At 39.9% G+C, this 19,683-nt stretch overlaps 1 protein-coding gene across 1 annotated transcript in view; it reads right to left on the bottom strand.

The window, feature by feature from the left end:
• The window catches only part of LOC115373316 (CUB and sushi domain-containing protein 3-like), a 285,861-nt gene that overhangs the window by 80,482 nt on the left and 185,696 nt on the right, over positions 1-19,683 (bottom strand). The window contains exons 39-46 of the mRNA XM_030071637.1: positions 16,933-17,002; positions 13,541-13,657; positions 13,084-13,293; positions 11,943-12,131; positions 10,614-10,791; positions 2,854-2,999; positions 2,189-2,269; positions 802-915 (exon numbers count right to left, since the gene is read on the bottom strand). Of these exons, the coding sequence (XP_029927497.1) occupies positions 802-915; positions 2,189-2,269; positions 2,854-2,999; positions 10,614-10,791; positions 11,943-12,131; positions 13,084-13,293; positions 13,541-13,657; positions 16,933-17,002 (1,105 nt within the window). The remainder of the gene's footprint in view (positions 1-801; positions 916-2,188; positions 2,270-2,853; positions 3,000-10,613; positions 10,792-11,942; positions 12,132-13,083; positions 13,294-13,540; positions 13,658-16,932; positions 17,003-19,683) is intronic.

Here is a 19,683-nt window from a genome sequence, read left to right as displayed (position 1 = left end):
CTCTCTGTTGTCTGCAACAGAGATGTATTGGCACGACAGACAGGCTGATGGCATTTTTTTTTTTTTTTTTTTTTAGTCTGAACAAAATCTCTGATGCAGACAACACAGACATCATTTTTGTCCTTCCCTTCTTGTTTGAGCAACCATCTTCTGAAATACCATGGGTAGGAAGACATTTTATATCTGTCAACCCCATGGGGCCATTTGAGCCGGGATGAAGGTGTACAACACAACCGGTCCATCTCTTTTTAAAGAAATACGGCACAAAACAACTATGACCAGCCATTATCTACCTTGTTTTATTTTTTAAAAAAAATGGCCCACTGTTTAAGCTTGTGGGGTTGCTGCCGATCTGTAACCAGTTTCGCACTGACTGACCACAGTGAAGTGGTGGTTGGGGTGGATGGGAGTCCCAGGTCTGTGATCTCGGATCAGTAATTCTCCCACTCTGAAAGGTTTGATAAATTAGAATAGGAATACTGTGTGCCACTAGGAGCCTACTAGCTAGGGTCCTGCTGGCAGTTTGTTAAATGATGCATCAAGTGTGCGTGCTGCTGACTGCAACCAACCTTGGCAGAGTGGCAACATGCGTGCGTGCGCACGCGCACACACACACACACACACACACACACACACACACACGAAAGAGCATTTTCTCTCACAAACACTCAAAAGAACATGCACCAAAAGTGCATGCACACTCATAAAAAATGCATACACTCACACAAGAAAATATAGGCAAGGCCATAAGACATGTACACAGACCCGTGCACACACTCTCACGCCCTGAACGAAACCAACCTTGACAGACTGGCGGGGGTCCATCCATCTGTAGTCTCTCCCCGAGTCGACAGGTCAAAATCTCACTGCCCACCAAGGTGAACCCTGGCAGGCACGAGTACCGAATAATGTCCCCTGTGAGATAATTTACACCAGCAGGCACACAAACACATGGGCAGCAAGTGGACATGAACATATCCACCCATCCATCCATCCACAGGTACACACACACACACACACACACACACACACACACCCATACAGCCTTATGTTAGTAAAAACCTCCTGAGTACCAGCATTTGAAACAGTAATCAACAACATATTTTCTACTGAGGGTTGATATCCACTTGCTTAGCTAGAATACTTAAGATGCTGAATAAGACAACTATTTTGCCATACACAGGCACACGTATAAAATAACAATTACACATGTGTGCATAGACAGAAGGTCAGGGAGCCACTGACCATATGATTTCCACTTCATTTTCCTAATCACTTCTGAGCCTTGACAGTACAAACAGTATCTTCAGAGAGCTAATTAGCACTGTGCAGAAACCAATATATTACTATATGACTAGATGGAAGAAAGAAACAAAGAAAGAATGAATGAGAGAAAGAAAGAGAGAAAGAGAGAAAGAGAGAAAGAAAGAAAGAAAGAAAGAAATTAGCCCTATTGAATGAAAATCCTGCATCTCCCAAATGTCAACTACACTTCAAAAACAGCCTTGTTTTCAACATGACATCCAAGCATTTTTGAGTTATTCAATGGGCTTTGAAAAAGGTTTCCTAAGCTTAAGCCTGGTGGAATTTTTTTTAAGCCTTAGACGGGCATGTAACTGTCCAATTGAAGATACAATAAGAAAATCAACAAAATTTGAGTAACAACGTTTTCACCGATTACAGCAATATTGTGAGAAGGAATACGGAGAGGTAGGCTTGTGAAGCTGAACTAACAAACAATATATCAATAAATAAATGTTAGTACAGTGAACAAGAGAATGAACAGATGTAGGCAAGCAGAGCTGAAGAATCAAACAAATATGTACATGTCAAATTAATATGCAATACAGATAAACCTGTTTAAAACTTCATATTGAACAAATGCATGGATCAATGCATATATTAAAAAATAAATATATAAATAAGGTTACCAGTTGAAGATTTAAACACATGAACAGGAAAGAATTGGTTTAACTGGTTTGAATAAACAAATACATATACTGATGGTTGAATGAAGAAAAGAGTTAATAAATAAATGTGACTAAACCAATTTAATATTATGTCTTTTCACATTTATCCATCTGTCCTTGGATATCCAAGATAATTACCTTATGGCTATCTGCTGCCGGGTTTATTTTATTACGCATTGTCCCTGGCATGTAAACATACAAAATAAGATAAGACAAACCTATTTCAAACTCGTCATCATCGGTTAGAATGGTGGCGTTGGCAACAGGAGGGGGTGGCTGACAGGTTCTCAGCTGGTATGCTGTAGAGGAGAGGAGAAAACACTGAAAACAGCAAGAGGGACCCTCTCTCTCTCTGTGTGCGTGTGTGTGTGTGTGTGTGCGCGCGTGTGTATTTTCCATTTAATTACAGCAGATTCTTTACTTTCCCATCATACTGAAACTTGATTAGGTTGTAAATTACCACCTATCACCGTTCATGATCATCAAAAACCCATCACTAATTCAGCTGAGATCAGGGACATTTTATTATTAATCAACTTTCTCTGAAATGGGCGTTTTAATACCGCAGCCAGAAGATGGGCGTGAGAAGGCATTCATCATTTATCATTACACAGAATCAGAGGAGATACCATGTGGCTAAGTAAGCGAGAAAGGCCAAATAATGACTTATAAAACAAGCCGGAATAAAGAGTAAAATTTAAGGCGTTCCAGTGTAGAGGAGCACAAGGACAAGCTCTCTCTTTTCCTGTGTGATCATCATTAGCAGCCTACACCCAGGTCCTTGCAAGTCTAGAGACTTGAAGAGCAAATTAATAAGGGCTATTACAGCACAGTGGCACTTTAGACAAGGTCTTTGCGTAGTTGTTAGCCAAGGAGAGGTTACCATGGTAACGCAGCACAAAGAAGCCGCTGGTGCTGAAGTCGCTGTGGAACTTGATGAGGATCTGATTGGCGGTGGTGGACACACCCTCCTGGGCGGAGCTTCCACTGAACTGGCCAATTTGAGGCGAGGCTTGGTCAGGTCCATCCCTGCAGAGAGAACGTGAGTGAAACATAAGGAAAGGAGAAGGGAAGAGGAGGAATGAGATTTTTTTTCTTTCAGCAAATAATCTTTGAGGAAACAGCAGCAACATGTTGAGAGGATCAAAGAACAAGTGTGGTTTTCCTCAAGCTGCCCCACAGACCCACGAGTCATGCTGCTGATCTGAAAGTTTCTCATTAATCAACAGTGTGTGAGTAGCAGCTTGGTACATGCTAGTTGATGAGATGATATTGCTATGGAGGTGTGTGGGTGGACACATATTGAACCCTCGAGCCATATTACATATTGATGGAGAGCAGATGTGATGGTGGAGGGGAAAATCAATTCAAGTCAAAATTGGGATTCTACTTTTTGCGATTCTGCATCAGTGCACAAAATTTATATCACCAACTTCAGCAAACTTTTTTTTTTTTTTTTTAAATATCAGGAACCTTTACATTTCTGTTAGACCTATTTAATTGTTGAAATTCAGATTCTGTACATGTCTTTTTATGAGGTCTTATGTTTACTATGCAGTCAAGTAGTAGAAAAATAAAAATCATAATGTACTGATCTGAAAATCAAGATGCATCGTAGCCCTAAGGATCACAAGCTAATCAAATCACAAAAACCATGAAGATTTCCAACCTTGAAGAGCCCCCTAATGTGGAGTGGGCTAATATTTCAATGAAAGAGGCATATATAGTTGAACTCTTTTGTTTTATCATTTATGATAGATAGATAGATAGATGAATAAATAAATAAAATAATGTATAAATAAATAAATAAACAAACAAACAAACAAACAAACAAATTAAAGATTTTGGCCAAATAATAAAGATTGCATTTTATTAATGAGTAAAACAAAATTGTGACTATTTACTGAATTTCAACATGTCTCAGTATTTTGTTTTGTTACTATTAAATTGTCTCTATGAACAGTATGTATTGGGCCAGCATTAGCATTGCATCTTGCATTGCATTGCACATGTTTTGACAATACGCCTCCATCAGGATGTGACAAAAACAAGGTAATAGGACATGTACTATATATGGTGCAGACAAACCTACTTTCATTATCCAGTCTATGACATATTATAAGAAGGCCTAATCTGTATTTTTTTCAGAATTACTCAATAATCATTGTACTCATGGGGGAAAAAAAAAAAAAAAAACATCAATTCAAATAATAGTATTAGATCATGGTTCAATTAACAGAGAGAGCCATAATAAAAATCACATGAATACAACAAATTCTCTGTTTTTCAGTTTATGTGTACTTTCAGTCACTGGCCTGCACCTTGTTTCGGATCTGTGTTCTGCACTCTATTATTTCCACTGTTTGCATTGTTACAGATTGCGCTCTGTCTGATATTAATTCTATGGATGATTACAGTATCCAGAATTATTCCAGCATTCTTCTGCACCATCCCAGACAGAGTTTAGTGATGTCATATTATGATTTGCCTTTTCACTCTTCAAACATTCATAAAGATGTTCTGTAGGATGGAGGTCTGTTGATTATAGAGGGAAAGCCACACAAGTCAGCACTTCTTGATCTTCCTTGGATTTCAAACAAGCTTAGCATAGCTTCGATGAATGTTTAGACTCATTGTCCAGCTGGAAAATAAATCCTTTCCACACAACTTTAAGCCTGAAGGGATGGCATGCCTCTGCAGAATAATGTGGTATGTTTCTGTGATCAATGTGTAGTTGATACTGTGCAAATCACCAAATCCACAACAGACACCATACCTGAATATTTCCACAATCTCTGACTGTAGGTTTTGTGTGCTGGTGTGTTACCCCTCATTCAGATGAGCTCTCTGACAGCAACCATAAAGTTAAATATTAGATTTATCTGTAAACCAGATGCTCTTTCAATATTCAACAGTGAAATGTTGGTGTTGCTTGGCCCATGGTAAATGCTTATAATTTTCTTTATTGAAGTGGTTTGTCAACTCCAACAAAAGGTCATAATTCGCCTCATGAAGGCCATAATTTGGCAATCATCCTTTGACTCCAGTTCTTCAAACTGATATATGGGGCTCTTTGCAGACAATATTCTGTCTTGTAAAGATGTTACTTTGATGTGCCTTTATCAGATGGTGTGATTATTTTAGGTGTCCTGGTCTTACTTTGGAAGAAAATTATTTTGCTTGTCAAAATGTTTCCAGCATTTGTTGTGCCACCTTAGACAAAAAGTTTAGTTACAATAGTTTTTAAGCACTTTGGAGAACAGTTTGGCTGTGTACTGCCTCCTTTGGGAAGTATTTTTTGTAAGTGCTGTAAGTTCTTTTTCAGAGTGAAAGCACTACTATATTAATTTAGCCAATACTGGTATTTGTTGTTAAAGAACCAAAAAAATCTGCACTGTGTTACATGTGTTAATATTTGAATGAGATATAAGGAATAACAATTTGAGAAAACCTTACAAATTGGTGTGTGAACAACCTATACAGATATATTTCAGCTTCATTTCAGAATTTCTCAAAGAATATTTATCAGTTCTAAATTAGAAAACACTCAGTAAAATGCAAACCTCCACCAACACTATACAAGATATGTGAGTTCCACATGTGAATATTCACCAAGAGTTAATCATTCCCACCAAAACACCCCTGAGTTAATCAGTTCTTCCTTAACACAGGATGAACCTTACCACAAAGTTGCATGATGTTTTGTCATTTGGAAGTTACATACCTTTTTATCAGAAACCACACCCACTGACACACACCCTTTTGACCAATCAGTATGAAAATTAAATTAGTTCCTCCTTACCCATGAACAACCTTTCCACAAAGTTTCATGCAAATCCGGACATAACTTTTACAACCATCCTGCTAATAAACAAACAAACAAACAGAGAAGTGGAATGGGACAAAACCATAACCCCAATCCAACTCATCTGGTGGATTTAGTAATGTATTCTTATCAAATGAAAATATCTACAGAAAAAAAAAAAATGTATTTGTTTTTGGCAAATAATGAAACAAACTGTTCTTGGTAGTGAACTCAACAGCATCTACAGATGCATCTCAAAAAATCAGAAAATCATGGAAAAGATCTTTTTTTCCCCATAATTTAATTAAAGAAATGAAACTTTCATATATTTTAGATTCATTGCACATAAAATGAAATATTACAAGCCTTTTTAAAATTTTGATGATTACAGCTTACAATTCATTCATTCATTTTCCAAACCGCTTATCCATGTAAGGGTCGCAGGGGGAGCTGGAGCCTCATTGGGCGGAAAGCAGAGGAAATTCCCTGAACAGGTCGCCAGTCCATCACAGGGCAGACAGACAAACAAGCACATTCACGCACACATTCACACCTAGGGGCAATTTAGAATGTCCAATTCACCTGTCCTGCAGGTCTTTGGACTGTGGGAGGAAACCGGAATTCCCGGCGGAAACCCACGCTCAAAATGTTGGAATATTACATAAAACCAATTAAAAAAGCACCGCACACGCTTTCTATACGACAGTGGAACTACTCTTTAATAGAGACTTTATCCATGGAGCTCTCTGTTGCTATGATGAATGGTGCAGACCCGGTTAGGCTCAATGCTATTAAGGAAGCACTCAACATTGCTAGAACTATGATATGAGCTGCTTCTGTTTATGGTTTGATTTTTTATTATTATTATTATTATTTTTTTTTTTTTCCCTTCTTTTGCTTTTTCTGTCTTTTGGAGTCGTTTTGCCCACTATGTATAAGGACACACTGAAATATCCTATTTGTAAAGTGTAATGAAATGTACAGAATGATCTCTGGTGATGGGTTGGGGTGGGTTGGGTTAAAAAAGGAAAAAAAAAAAAAAAAAAAAAAAAAAGTGTGAAAGTGCAGGTACTTTTCTTTCTTTTCTTCTTTTTCTATATGTGACAATCAGGGATACTTAGTTATAAACGTAATAATTGTTGTGGCCCAAACTTAGTTTTGTTTTTTTTGTTTTTTTTTTCATTATTTTGTTGATGAGCAGATGTCTCTGCTATTGACTGTATAGAGGCTGCTTTCAAATGTATACCTGCTTTCTATGCTGAATTAACTAATAAACAAAAAAAACAACAAAACAAAACAAACAAACAAACAAAAAAAAAAAAACAATTAAAAAAGGATTTATAATACCGAAAAGTCAACCTTCTGAAAAATACGTTCATTTATGCACTCACTACTTGGTCGGGCCCTTCTTGCATGACTGACTGCATCAGTGTGGCGTGGCATGGAGCCGATCAGCCTGTGGCTCTGCTGAGGTGTTATGGAGGTCCAGGCTGCTGTGATAGCAGCCTTCAGCTCGTCTGGATGGTATATAAAGCTTGTTATAACCACTCCTAAGTATTTCACTTCTTTTTTTTTTACTGGAATCCAATACAAATCTCTCAGAGGATGGTCATATATGGTCATATATTAGCAGAGGGATCTGTTCTGCACTCTTAACCTAGATGATAGAATCACTTGCCAACTCAGTCATGTACACATGATTTCCACACACATTTAAGGGCTCTAAGTCAGGGCTATTTTTATATAGCCAACAACTCTGCAACTAAATGATAAACCAGAGCAGGAACAATCCTGCTGAACTGCTTGTTTAACCTCAAATCTTTTAGAAGTTCATTGAGGGAGGGAGACTGGACTGTTACAGTGCAGACCAGGTGAAGGCCCCTTTCAAAGCAGCCTGGGCCTCCTTAACACCTCAGCAGTGCCACAGGCTGATCGCCTCCATGCCACATCTTATTGATGCAGTCATTCATGCAAAAGCAGCCTTGTCCAAGAACTGAGTGCATAAATTAACATACTTTTCAGAAGGTCAACATGTAATGATAATACACATGGAACACATGGAACACTGTGTCTATGGGGTTTCACTGAGAAACTGCTGTCACAGTATAATTCACACCCTCATGAACGTGACCTATGCATGTACACTACTCACAAAAAGTTAGGGATATTTGGCATTTGGGTGAAATTTATGGAAAATATAAAAAGTTCACGCTACAGTGATATTATATCATGAAAGTAGGGCATTTAAGTAGAAGCATACACTGGTGATTTCCTCATCTCAAACAATTTCTTGAAACAAAAGCCAACAACAGTGGTGGGTATACCACAACAAAAAATGTCAGTGTCAATAACTTGTCATGTGCCCTTGAGCATCAATTACAGCTTGACAACGACGTCTCATGCTGTTCACAAGTCGACTTATTGTCTGCTGAGGCATGGCATCCCACTCTTCTTGAAGGGCGGCCCTCAGGACATTGAGGTTCTGGGGTACAGAGCTCCGAGCCTCTACACGGCGACTCAGCTGATCCCATAGGTTTTCTATGGGATTCAGGTCTGAGAAAGTGCAGGCCACTCCATTTGAGGTACCCCAGTCTCCAGCAGCCGTTCCCTAATGATACGACCTCGATGAGCTGGAGCATCAAACACCTGATGTGAATTTTGCCGTTAAACTCCTTGTTAGAGAACAGCAACTTGTGCAAAAAGTACTGAAACATTGAACAGTTGGACATGTGCATTCAAAAGTTTACAGAAGGTCACATTAAGTTCACCTGTAAAGATTATAATGCATTTTAGGTTCATCCTGAAATTTCACCCGAAAGCCGAATATCCCTAACTTTTTGTGAGTAGTATATGTACCCACACCTACATTACTATAGCTACAGTATATGACAGCTCGGCTGAAGAAAAAAAATCTCACACACTGAAAGAAATCTGAGAAGAAAAACTTAGATGATAAAGGCCATATGCTTTAATAATAAGTTAGGTTATTAAGTTATTTCAACACCTCAATCAACTCCTTCACAAAAAAATGCAAGGAGAGGTAGTTGTTAATTATTTTCTATGAAAAGCCCTTTCTCTGCAGAGATACCTAATAGAACCTGTCGTTATTGATGGAGCAACTGGAGATGCACGCATTAGCTACAGGCTGCAGAGCACAGGAGCACCTTCACTTGTGAGCGTACAAAAGCACCTTAAAACCCTTGTAAGAACAGTGGCATGAACTGGATCTGAAGTAAGTCATCGGGCTATTGGCTCAGATTTTCCCACACACTATAACTAGTATGTCTGAGGGGAGGAGGAAAGAGTCATGTGAAAGCACAGTACTCTTCCATTAAATATAATTGCCACCATTGTATAGCAGATGCATTTTCATTGCTGGTGCTTTCAGGTAGCTAGCTGCTGGCCTTTTCATGTGAACTAGGTGAACAAACTGCTTTCTGTGCCATTTTGTACTGTACCTTTAATATCCTATATATTAAAAAGTCTTATTACAGTTTCATTTTAGAGTGATCAGCAAAATGGGAGATGGCAGTCAGGCAGGGAAATGAAATGTTGCTATCAGGGGACTGATTGTTTATGCGCTATTTCATTTGAAAACAGTGCCAGTGGAGCTACCCCCTCCCCTACTGTGTATGGCAGCTCCAGACGCTGGGAGGCATTTCCCTACTCTATCGCCCATGAGGACATGTCCATGACTGCCTGAGGCTTACCATACTACAGAGAGAGAGAGAGAGAGAGAGAGAGGAAATAGAAAGACAGCTGCTGGAGTGTCAGGAAGCAGGCAGACAGCTCTACTGAAAATATTGTCTGCTGCTGTAATATCATCTGTCAAGAGCTAAAATCTGTTTGTAACTGTTTCTTCATCCAAACAAACTCACCCAAAACTGTTGTTTTCATAGTGACACACATTTCTGTTTTTTTACACACTCACTATACAGCTGTGAAATTGTGAAGGAATAAGTGTTTGAAATATCTACATTGACTTCGGTGAGTAAGCAAAGGATGAGAAAATGTAGATTTGGAGACACACACAGTGGTCTGGACTTCATATTGTTTGACTTAACCTTATCATGTGCAGCATGTCTCCACAGTATTTTAGCATGAGTTGGGCAGAAAGATAATGCCAGGGAAAATAATGCAAGAAATCTCAGATGTCCAGACAAAAGTCAAAGTATTGAAATGGCTGTTGGCTCATCTAATCTAATATGGATGTCACATCAAAAGCTGTGAGTAAAAGCTGCCCAACTGGCCCATGCCCTTGACATTTTGTCAATTGTTAATCCATCATGTGCAGATTCTGAGCTTGCTGCTCACTTTAGGCAAGGACTGGAATCTTATTCCAATAATCATGAATATTCTCAAATCTTGTCACAAAGTCAGAAACCCAAGAAACAAGATTTCAGTCTTCAGACAAATCTTTCAGGAGCTGCTCCATTAGCAATAAACTGTATTAGATACAAACCTTTCAGAAACTTTGACAGCATCCGGAGAGATTTTCCAGGGATACAGGTACATTTTGTGGTTCATAACTGTACCACCGTAAAGTCAGCCTCAGTGGGCTGTAAAGCTCAAACAAAAAGCCTCCTGTTCATTGTTAATGCAGTGACACTGGAAAGTGCTGTGTGATCACATCAAAGATGAGGTTTCTTTGGATAGCTGCTATGGGAGAGCGATGTTAACAAACATTGATTGAGCTGTCCAATATAACATTAATTGGATTTTCCCTTTAAACTCGCATCTCTGCATAAACAGTGTGTGGTTGATGTGCGCCATAAGCCTATGAATAATGAATGAATGAGTGGCATGGTGGTCTAACTGAGAAAGGAATAAGGACTTACCACACAGTGATGTAGTCGTAGATTGGCTCTGTATTGATGACAGAGAAATTGATGTAGATACCATAGCCCGGAGGTACCCTAACTGTCCACATGCAGTCCTGGAAGTGTGGATACTCAGCTGGGTGTCCAGGAGAGTAAATTGTGCCATTCATGGATGTTATATTCCCACCACAGAGAGCTGGAGGGAGGGAAGAAGTCAGTGAGGCTGGATAAAAATGCTGAGCCTGTCTTTGATTTACCTCAAGTCATAAAACTTGCTTTTATGGCTGTACTGCCACTAACTGTTGATAAAACAAACCATAACTGCATGTTATTGGGTTATCACTGAGATACTGGGGGATGTATGCACCTGTAAGAGACAACTGAGAGGGACGGTTACTAGGTGCTGTGAACGTGATGACACTGAGTGGTTTTGACAGTAAAACTCCCCTGTCATAACCCTTCAGAAGCAATGTGTTAAAATTTGACTTTGAACTGAGAGTCCAAGCCGGAGCACAGCTCTCAGGTTCAAATAAGAGCTGGGAAACCTGGGGAGAATGGGCAATCCATGTAGCAAAAACAAAAAATATTTACCACTTTGTCAGATAAACTTAAAGCCTGCTCCTTGACTTTGAAAGTATGTTACAGGTTTTGAAAATATTCCCTAAGGATTAAAATAGCCCTCAGTACCACTTGACTATGGATTTGATGAATGAAAAGTCTCAATTCATAATGACAAAGCAACATGAGGTGAATCTCTTTGAAATTTATTGCATAGAGAAGAATAATCGGCATTGCACTAAAGACTTGAGAATGCTTCATATATCACTATAATGGGTTGTATAGTTTTATAGTTCAGTAAATTGATCCTAACTTGGCGATAAAATTCCCATGCTTTAGGAGTGGGATGGACGAAGGGTTGAACTACAGAAGATGAAGGACAAATCTATACTGTATTCACATAGTTTCAAGAGTTTCAAAAACCTTGTTTTTTAGGGGATAATGACGATGGAGAAGTAATCTCCATGTTAGTTTTAGTGCATCAAGTCTGAGCCGATCTCTGAAACCGGCCAGCAGTCTGCATGGCTCTCTCAAAAATTTGTAACACAGTCAAGGGAGGAATTTGTTAGCACAAGTTATTAAAGCTCTAACCAACTGTCCAATAAAAAGTTTGGAGGAAATGGGAGAAAAGGTGCATTTGACAGACTATTTGAAGTGAAGCTTTAAGCACTGGTACTGCTAATGTAACAGACACTTTGGCTCGACGTTCTATTTTTCTTACATAGTTAGAGGGAAATTTTCTGTATGTGTAAGACACCTGCCGTGTTTGTAAAAGACAATACCAGTCACCTTCGCAGCGAGGTATCGGGTGATTCCAGTTTCTGCTGACTCCATGCAGGCAGGTGAGCGAGGCCTCTCCTAGCAGGGTGTAACCCGGTAGACATTCAAAAGAGATGGTCATCCCCACACTGTAGTCCTGACCGATCACTATGCCGTTCCGAAATGGTCGCGGGTCTGGACACCTCTGCAGTTCATATGCTGAGAACAACCCAACCCGCACACAGCAAAGAAGGTTGCAAAATATCAATACCAGTAAATCCAACTATTAAAAAGCAAATCAGGTAATTGTAAAATATCATACTGTAAAATTGCATAATGATAAAATATTGTTACTATAACTAGTATTTTAATAAGGTGACCTCAGAAAGCCAAAGCCTAAGCTTACCATCTAAGTTTGAATCACTAATAAAATATCTTTGTCAAGTGAAAACCTCAATTTTCACCTTTTAACTTAGATTGAAGGATCAGAGCTCCTTTGCTGTAGAAATACTGATGAAAGCCTTTCAAAAACTATTGCATTAACTGAAAAAATGCATGGTCATCCAGCTGAAAATAAGACCATTTCAGTTCCTGAAAAGCTGACATTTTGAAGATACAACAGCACTGTATTGTGCAGCAAAGTGGTGTCAGATTAGAAATCCATTATTGAGACACCTTTTCCACATGGGCACATGTAAAATACATCCAAGATAAAATAACTCTCTTATATAAACCAATTTATTGCAATTCAAGTATATGCACCACTGATTTTTTTTCTCCCTCAACAAACAGTATAACTCCTCAAAGTCACAGGCAAAACACTGATAAGACACTGGAACTGACAATGGATTGAAGAGCAAGCTTTTAGTAAGTGGCTTCAGGAGTGTGTGACCTTACAGCCGTCACCTTAAAAAACAGCCTCTGTATGTCTTAAAGCAACCACTATTGCTTCTCTTGCTCAAAAAGAATGTGTGTGCCATAACCTCTCATAACCTTAATACCTTGGTGAAAACACCTGCCTTGCAGAGACCAATCTTTGTTCCCTGTCTGTATCTAACCTGACTGATGTCTTTGAAGTGTCCTATTAGCAACCCTTCCTCCCCATCCTCAGTTGTTACACTGATAACAGCCCGTTTTAACGTCACTATGAGGACCGATCTTTGCCCCTCACCCTGGTAGACAATGTGGAAACCAGGTTTGTTCTGAGAGTAGTCGCTGTGGAAGAAAAGAGTGGTCTCATGGGTGGTGCTAAACAGAGAGTCGGGCACCACGGAGCCACTGAACCGATCAATCACTGTCCCCGTCTCCAGGCTCCCGCTGCGAACCTCCAGGTAGTCGTGAACTGGCTCAGTGGAGAAGTTCAGAAACTGCAGGTGGATCCCTGGAAAGCAAAGAGCAGGCAGTAGGGGTTGTTGGAAGAGATAAACATATGAGTATATAAATAAAATCAGAGGCCTTGAATACAGTTCCTTGCATGCACTTTCCTTGGAGAGGAGAAGTTAGCAGAGGAAAACTTTGCAAAGCAGAGCAGGACTGAATAGATTAGAGCAGAGCAGATGAGAACAGAGGAAAGGAAGTTAGAAGAGGAGAGGAGAGGAAAAAGGAGGAAAAGAAGGGAGATGACAGACCGAAACCAATGGGGAGTTGGACTCTCCAGCTGCAGTCCAGGCTGCTCTGGTAATTCCCTGGGAAGCCTGGGCTGAGGATGACGCCGCTGAAGTCTGTCATGGAGCCGCCGCATTGAGCTGAGGGAGACCAACCAAGGAGAAAGAACATGTCACTTCTCCAAAGAGCGGCTGGATGGGGGAAAATGACTGAGGAGGTGAGTGAAGGGTTGAAGGGGGATTGAGGGTGAACAGTGGTGTGTCTTTCTGTCTTTTTACACGCGTGTGTGTGTATCAACCTATGTATATGCATTGTATATATAGACGTCAGGGAGAGAACAGTGGTGAACAGGGCTGAACATAGGCAATGATTTCTCAATTTGATTAGATTTTACTCTGTTTTGATTGCATTCAATTTTAATTGGATTCTATTTGATTCAATATTGATTCAGTTAGAGATATTTCAATTCAAATATCACGTTTGCAGCTTACATATAGCTTTGTCTCTGTCCAACTCAACTTCATCATCACAGTTTTTAAACCCAAAATACACCAGGATATCTGCCATTATTTTTGATGGCACTGGCTTCAGTGTGGGAGCTCTTGCCACCATTTGTTCATTTGTTAAAATCATGTAATTTGGTCAACTGAGTTTCTGTAGGCTAGTAGTTCAGACAACATATAAAAAAATTAAGGTAAAAAATATCCAAAACCGTTGCTGTAATGTACAAAATGAAAACCATTCTAAACCAGAACTCACTCTAAATACTGTATTGCTCCCTCGTACTCCCACACGAGTTATTGTGTGGAAGTACTACAACTACAAAACGGCCATTAATCCTTTATTCATACTACAGAAGAAAGTCATTAGAATTGTTAGCAAATCTGACTACTATGCACCAACCAATCCACTATTCATTGAATTGAAAACCTTAAAATTACAAGATCTAGTTGAACTCAACACTGTAATTATGATGTATAAGGCACATAATCATCTGCTTCCGTGCTGTATTCAGGAGCTGTACCAGCATAGAGAGAGTCGGTACAACTTAAGGGGCACTGCCATTTTCAAACAAACTAATGCAAGAATAAATAACAAAAGTAGATGTGTATCGGTTATAAGGGTAAAAATATGGAATGGATTAGATAAAGAATTAAAAAATTGTAGTTCAATAAATAAATTTAAAAAGATGTACAGATCAAATATAATAGCGAGATACAGAGCAATAGTGTCATATAAATAACAAAGGTTAGTTTCTAGTACTTTTCTGTATTTCTCTTTTTGTTTTGTAAATTCAAGTGATTTATTGTTTCATTTCCTGCTAGTTGTTTTTTGTGCTTTGTTTGTTTGTTGTCTGTTTTGTGTGGGTCTCTGTGTTTTGTTTACTCTCTGTTTTCTGTTCTTGTTCTGCTTGTGTTGTTGTATTTTCTAGTATGAAGACTATTTAATGGTTTAAAGGGTAGGCACAATAAGCTTAGGCTTCAGCCTACACCTTCTTGGTCTGTTGTCTCTATGAAAGTGAAAGAAAATTGTATTGTATTCATTTACTCTTAAATGACCAAATAAAACCACTACTACTACTACTACAACAGACAACACCTGCAGAAGTGCACTAAAAATAACATTTGACAAAATTTTTCACACATCCACTGGAAAAAGGTAGAGATTAAAAGATCAATAGTTGGATCTTAAGAACTGATATCAGATCGTTCAAGTGAAGATCACAACTGATCAGAAAATCAATACTTTTACCAAGCCCTAGTGGTGAAGTTCGTGTTTGTGTGTGTGTGGTGCATGCATGTGGATGAGGACATGCTGTGTGTTCATGTGTAAGAAAGAGGAAGTTTCCTTTGGCGGGAGAGAATGATGTGCTGTGGGTATGTGTTTGCAGTTCGTATGTATGTGTGTGGGTGGTTGTGTGTATGTCTGCGCTCAAGCTTGTTTGTGGCTTGTGCTCATTCATCTCAGTTTGTGTGAATTATCCTCTGAGAGCATTTGAGAAAAGACGACAGACTCGGGAACATTCCTTGCTTTGTAGAGTTTTAAATTAAAATAAATGAGGTGGTCGATATTCAATATGGTGTCACATGGTTGCATGCAGCAGCACTGTTAATTGCTTCATCCTCCCCTACAATGTTGCTTCGCCCCTCCCCTCTTTGACTGCACCTCAGAACGCTTCAGCTTGCTGTGAAGGTTACACTCATCCCCTTCTCCCATGGCACATACCATGCTCTTATGTAAACACCCATGTGTAATGCAATTACAGCCACCAGAGGCATGAATGTAAACTCAGGGCTAAATCATTCCTCTCTTTCCACCCCCGACAGGCCCATTTATGTGCTAAGTGGTTGGAAACACAAGGGGTATCGCCTTCATGTCTTAGGGGAGCCCCAGCTAGTGCCAGAATTAAAGGAAGAAGCATTCTGGGATTTCACTGTGCTGCTAGTGGGGAGAAACTGTTGACCTATCTGTATGTGAAATTAAAGGAGAGGAGAGGAGAGATGAAGATGTTATTCTGTTTGTGCAGAGGGCACACAACCACTTTGATGTGAGTTTATCAGCGACAAAGCGAACGCAGTTTCCGGGGGGTGGGGGTGGTGGTGGTGGTGGTGGGGTATGTAAACGAGCAAGGAGTTTGGCTAACGAGCGACAACAGGGAGCACACACGTCCAAGAGCAGGCCTGTCATCAGTGAAGCCAGGATTTATGTCTTCAGTGAACTGTGAAAACCACAGGGACAGAGCATTTACATGAAGAGCGTGGTGCGTGCGTGCCTCCTTGTGCTCATTTCTGTCTGTCGTGTGTAAGCTTTTATGGGGACATGTGCATGTGCACTGTATACATATGTGCGCAATTGCTGTGTGTAAGTGACTGTGTGTGTGTATGTGTGTAATTGGGGGCAACGGAACAGTGAGGTGTCAAAAAGAGAAAGCAAAGCGCTCCCTTAATCTGTAGAATCTATCACTGTGGCAATCAACATCAGAGGAACTGCCGGGGAAGACTGGAGACTCTCATCAGGGGTATCAGAAATCAAACAGCACAGAAAGATGGAGTAAAGCCTTATTGATTTCCAACTGAACGGGAAAGCAAAAAAAAAAATAAAAAAATCCCCACCTCCACCTCAATCCTGCAATAAAATAGCTGTTTTCCCAAATAGAAAAACAAGTCCTCTGTGAGGGCATCAGTGTACGCATGGGGCTCTGTGTGTATGCATGAGTAAATTAGCGAAATGGAAGAGAGAGAAACAAAAGCAAGGAAAAGCCAATGAGAAATGGTGAGTAAGAGAGACAGAGGAAGAGAGAGAGTGTGTCTGTGTTTGATGCCACAAATTTGGTTTTGCTATCTACAATATGACCTCACTGCAACCCCAGATGAGAGAGATGAGAGACACCAGACTGTATAAAAGAATACATTACCTAAACACAGAGGTACTGGGTAATTCCACCTTCTGACAGGACCGGGCATGCAGGTAATATATGCATTACCCTGTTCAGGAAAAAAACAACAATCTATTCAGTACCACCAAGCCACTGTAATGTCATAAAGCACAAAAAAGAAAAGCTGGAGAAAAATACACCAAGATATCAAACAAAGAACAGCAGGTGCCTGCAGCAGGTTTAAGCTCTGTCCTGTGGATTTCTGGAATTACTGAACACTCATATTTTGGGATTTTTTCCAAATCCTCTTCACAAGGTCTTGTGTGTAAATATTTGATGGTATCAAAAGTAGGATGGGGACCTCTTGCTGGTAGTTGGGCAGGTGGAGCACTTCCTAGAGTTTAACTACAGAGAGATGTTGCAGCTTGAGAGAGAGAGAGAGGAAAGGACTTTCATCCAGCCTCTTTTTTGGATGCAAAAAGAATGTGAATGACATATATAGGTGACAGTGATAAAATGTTAATTCTCTGCAAAGAAGCAATGTTACAGTTTTCCACATCCATCCTAGTTTTGTGTAGTTGATGAAGGTAAAAGCATCCCCCAAGCCCCACACACACAGACGCACAAATGGGAACAAACACCTGAACACAACAAACCATGTATGTCTATAAAGAAATACACATATGTGTATGTATACAGTACAGGCCAAAAGTTTGGACACACCTTTTCATTCAATGTGTTTTCTTTATTTTCATGACTATTTACATTGTAGATTCTGTAGGAATCTACAATGTAGGAATCAAAACTATGAATGAACACATGTGGAGTTATGTACTTAACAAAAAAAGGTGAAATAACTGAAAACATGTTTCATATTCTAGTTTCTTCAAAATAGCCACCCTTTGCTCTGATTACTGCTTTGCACACTCTTGGCATTCTCTCGATGAGCTTCAAGAGGTAGTCACCTGAAATGGTTTTCACTTCACAGGTGTGCCTTATCAGGGTTAATTAGTGGAATTTCTTGCTTTATCAATGGGGTTGGGACCATCAGTTGTGTTGTGCAGAAGTCAGGTTACTACACAGCCGACAGCCCTGTTGGACAACTGTTAAAATTCATATTATGGCAAGAACCAATCAGCTAACTAAAGAAAAACGAGTGGCCATCATTACTTTAAGAAATGAAGGTCAGTCAGTCCGGAAAATTGCAAAAACTTTAAATGTGTCCCCAAGTGGAGTTGCAAAAATCATCAAGCACTACAACAAAACTGGCACACATGAGGACCGACCCAGGAAAGGAAGACCAAGAGTCACCTCTGCTTCTGAGGACAAGTTCATCCAAGTCACCAGCCTCAGAAATCGCATGTTAACAGCAGCTCAGATCAGAGACCAGATAAATGCCACACAGAGTTCTAGCAGCAGACCCATCTCTAGAACAACTGTTAAGAGGAGACTGCGCCAATCAGGCCTTCATGGTCAAATAGCTGCTAGGAAACCACTGCTAATGAGAGGCAACAAGCAGAAGAGATTTGTTTGGGCCAAGAAACACAAGGAATGGACATTAGACCAGTGGAAATCTGTGCTTTGGTCTGATGAGTCCAACTTTGAGATCTTTGGTTCCAACCGCCGTGTCTTTGTGAGACGCAGAAAAGGTGAACAGATGGATTCCACATGCCTGGTTCCCACTGTGAAGCATGGAGGAGGAGGTGTGATGGTGTGGGGGTGTTTTGCTGGTGACACTGTTGGGGGTTTATTCAAAATTGAAGGCACACTGAACCAGCATGGCTACCACAGCATCCTGCAGCAACATGCCATCCCATCCGGTTTGCGTTTAGTTGGACGATCATTTATTTTTCAACAGGACAATGAGCCCAAACACACCTCCAGGCTGTGTAAGGGCTATTTGACCAAGAAGGAGAGTGATGGAGTGCTGCGCCAGATGACCTGGCCTCCACAGTCACCGGACCTCAACCCAATCGAGATGGTTTGGGGTGAGCTGGACCGCAGAGTGAAGGCAAAGGGGCCAACAAGTGCTAAACACCTCTGGGAACTCCTTCAAGACTGTTGGAAAACCATTTCAGGTGACTACCTCTTGAAGCTCATCCAGAGAATGCCAAGAGTGTGCAAAGCAGTAATCAGAGCAAAGGGTGGCTATTTTGAAGAAACTAGAATATAAAACATGTTTTCAGTTATTTCACCTTTTTTTGTTAAGTACATAACTCCACATGTGTTCATTCATAGTTTTGATTCCTTCAGTTAGAATCTACAATGTAAATAGTCATGAAAATAAAGAAAACGCATTGAATGAGAAGGTGTGTCCAAACTTTTGGCCTGTACTGTATATATATATATATACACACATATGAGTATTTCTTATATATATATATATATATATATATATATATATATATATATATATATATATACACACACGTAAGTACAGACCCTCAAAAACCTGAACATGTACAAAAGCACTTAAAAGACTCAATCAGACTACTATTTTTGTTTCAAGAATGGCCTCTGGACTTCAGAGATGTGCACAAGAAGTTGCTGGCTACACCGCAGAAGGATTTGAAAAGAAGTGAATGCCCTAACCGGTGAAAAAGTCAATGTGGGATTAGTAAGGCAACTGTTAACACCATCCATCGCCCATGGCCTTGGAAGGTTCTACAGCTCAAAAACGTCACGGCTATCTACTCCGGGAGGATTGGGAGAAGCTAAAGCTGCTTTGTAACAGACACACATAGATTCCCCTTTCCCTCCCTCCCCACATATATATATATACAAACACGC

Source organism: Myripristis murdjan, chromosome 16 (assembly GCF_902150065.1).
Source record: "Myripristis murdjan chromosome 16, fMyrMur1.1, whole genome shotgun sequence".
Lineage (NCBI taxonomy): Eukaryota > Metazoa > Chordata > Actinopteri > Holocentriformes > Holocentridae > Myripristis > Myripristis murdjan.
The sequence above is the reverse complement of the archived record's forward strand: the minus strand, read 5'-3'. Positions and strand labels throughout refer to the sequence as shown.